The 2920-nt window shown below is 38.5% G+C and overlaps 2 protein-coding genes across 2 annotated transcripts in view; both read left to right on the top strand.

Moving 5' to 3' along the window:
• LOC104781304 (aspartyl protease AED3) overlaps nucleotides 1–862 on the top strand; it is a 3028-nt gene extending 2166 nt beyond the window's left edge. The window contains exon 3 of the mRNA XM_010505942.2: nucleotides 317–862. Within this exon, the coding sequence (XP_010504244.1) occupies nucleotides 317–672 (356 nt within the window). The 3' untranslated portion in view covers nucleotides 673–862. The remainder of the gene's footprint in view (nucleotides 1–316) is intronic.
• LOC104781303 (trihelix transcription factor ASIL1-like) overlaps nucleotides 2314–2920 on the top strand; it is an 8157-nt gene continuing 7550 nt past the window's right edge. Inside the window, exon 1 of the mRNA XM_010505940.2 lies at nucleotides 2314–2872. Coding sequence (XP_010504242.2) covers nucleotides 2625–2872 — 248 coding nt within the window. The 5' untranslated portion in view covers nucleotides 2314–2624. The remainder of the gene's footprint in view (nucleotides 2873–2920) is intronic.

Raw genomic sequence — 2920 nt, 5'->3', positions numbered from 1 at the left:
CCATCTTTGACTCCGGTATGGACTTTACAACCCTCAATAAATTTTGTTTTTGTTTTGGCTTGAGATCTGAAAATAATCATATGAATGATAAGTCGTGAGAGGGAAGTAACCTAATAGCTCTTGTTCTCTCTCACGTAAAATGTGATATTTCTGAACTAACATGATTTTGATTTTTCTTAGAGAACCTTTGATCAAAACCGATTAAATAAAAAACGAATTAAGCAAATCAAAACAAAATTGGCCAATTCATAGATTTAGACAAAATTAACTTTTTAATTGTTGTTAAACAAAAACATTGCATGTATACATAACGCAGGGACGGTCTACACGAGGCTAGTCGAACCAGCTTACGTGGCGGTGAGAGACGAGTTCAGGCGACGTGTTAAGAACGCAAACGCAACTTCACTAGGAGGTTTCGACACTTGCTACTCCGGCTCCGTCGTGTACCCGTCGGTGACATTTATGTTCGCTGGAATGAACGTTACTCTGCCTACGGACAACCTTCTCATCCACAGCTCCGCAGGTAACCTCAGCTGCCTCGCCATGGCTGCAGCTCCGACCAACGTTAACTCTGTCCTTAACGTCATCGCTAGTATGCAGCAGCAGAACCACCGTGTTCTCATTGACGTTCCAAATTCAAGGCTCGGCATTTCTCGTGAAACTTGCACCTAAGTTTTATCGGATTGTGTTTTTGTTTTCGGTCTATTTCGTAATGCGTTTTGAACTTTTGAATCTTGGAAACTATATAAGTTAATGATTTTTGTTAATTCTCATATATGTGATTGTGAAATCTTTCGTTAGATTTTCTTTCGACTGTTCTCTGTTTCCATAAAGGATTGTCATGAATTTGCGGATGCTGAAACTGTAGTTGCGAAAACCTTTTTAATTAAGTTATATATTTCAAGAAGACAGTCTCAAATAATTACTATAAAGTCAAAGGTTACAAGTAATCTTGCAGAGAACATGGCGGGGGTTGTAGGGGTTGCTTTCGTCACAGAGACGATACTCTCGCATGAACCAACTGCTATAGGCCATCGCGGTTTTCTCGTTCTTCTTCCTGAAGCAATATCTGAATCTCATCGTTGCCCCAATTACTTCACCTGACTCGGTAGACACGATCGGAGATCTACCTTGAACGAGTATCCACGCTCCCTCACAATGAACTCCTTCCGCGTGGAGGTATTTCCAATTCCGTTTCCCCAAGTAGAACCACTCTTGAGGGTTAAGGATAGGATCTGTTGGTTGCGGAAGCAGCCACGGCTCTCGTGTGTACAACTCCTCCTCCATGTTGTCTACAATAAATCTCGGGTTTGCAGTTGCTTCCCCGTTTACCTTTGGTCGGAGATAACCCTCTATGATATCTTCATCTGAAATACGACTTCTAACCTCGCCCTCTCTTACCATTGTCTGAAAAGAATTGTCAGATCCGCTAAACCTAATTCACCTATATATATACATTGTATCACTTTAGATATTGCCGACGTTGTACTGCAATGGGTTGGACAAGGAATCACGTTTGGGCTTTTTAAAAACAAAAAAAAAATATTAATTTTATATCTAAAGACTTTTATTTTATTTTGTAAAATTTTATATGTGCTGTCTTGAAGTTGCAGGGTCCATCATTCCTTTGATAGAAAAACAAGTGTGAAAGATAAAAACTTCGCCTAAAATTGGGCATTTTAATTGATAAGATGTCTTGATAAATTGCTAGAGGAGCTACCTCAGCAAATAAGCGAAGATGTGTGGCATGTGCTATAATGACCAAAATAATTTACTTGTTAGAACAATAACCCGAAAATTTTCTGCAAGATATATACACTATTGATAAGAAAAAGTTAAATCGAACATAGGATCTTTATGCAAACATGAGAAGAAAAAGAGTGTGTAAAATAGTAGGGGTGAGAGAGTGACAAGTGTAACCCCACTTCCATCTTTCCCTAATGGGTTTTGCGGTTTGGCTTGACATCAACGCTAACAGCCAGACTCACTCCACCATACACCCAAAAAGAGAGAGAGAAAAACAAAAAGGTTTTTATAGCTAAAATGAATAAAAAGCATTTGAATCAGAAGATTTTGAAATCATTATTGTGAACCCTTTAAAAAAAAAAAAAATCAAAAGTAAAACCTTTTTTTTTCAAGTTGACGAAAAAAGAAATTAAAACCTATTTTTCAATGGTTACCCACTCTCTCTCACATTCTTCTTTATATTCTCCTCATTATTATTGTGACGGGTTGCTCCACTAACTTTTGTGAAGGGTAAGTAAAAGCCGGTGCAAATATGCGTAAATAATTTTGTCATATATTCCATTTAACACTTCAACAGACTGTAATGTATACAAACCATAAATTGGGCACACAAAAAAAAAACAGAGTAATATAAGTGAAAAACATAATTTTCTTATTGCTTTAAGTCACACGAGTCACAACCATTGAACATGCGAGAAACGCGTGTACCCAAACTCATTGGTTAGTTTGAACCAACCAGTAGCGAATTCTCATTGTCACTCACTTTGTTTCCCATCTTTATCAAAAAATATTGCTAAAAAACTTCTCTTTCTTTCTCCTTTTATCTTCACACTCTTGAGTCTGCTCTCTGTTTTTTATTCACCTGAAGAAAACAATATATGGAGAATGGAGAATCTAACCAAGAAACTCCAAAATCACTTCTCCACCACGAAGAATCCCCAAAGAAACCATCTGCTTCCTCCGTCGTCGTAGATAGGTTAAAGCGAGATGAATGGAGCGAAGGAGCTGTTTCGAGTTTACTTGAAGCCTACGAGTCGAAATGGGTTCTCAGGAACAGAGCAAAGCTTAAGGGTCAAGACTGGGAAGACGTAGCTAGACACGTGTCTTCACGCGCCACCCACACCAAGTCACCAAAGACTCAGACACAGTGCAAGAACAAGATCGAGTCCATGAA

Source organism: Camelina sativa, chromosome 4, assembly GCF_000633955.1.
Source record: "Camelina sativa cultivar DH55 chromosome 4, Cs, whole genome shotgun sequence".
Taxonomy (NCBI): domain Eukaryota; kingdom Viridiplantae; phylum Streptophyta; class Magnoliopsida; order Brassicales; family Brassicaceae; genus Camelina; species Camelina sativa.
Note: the sequence above shows the minus strand (reverse complement) of the source record. Positions and strands in the feature narration are given on the sequence as shown.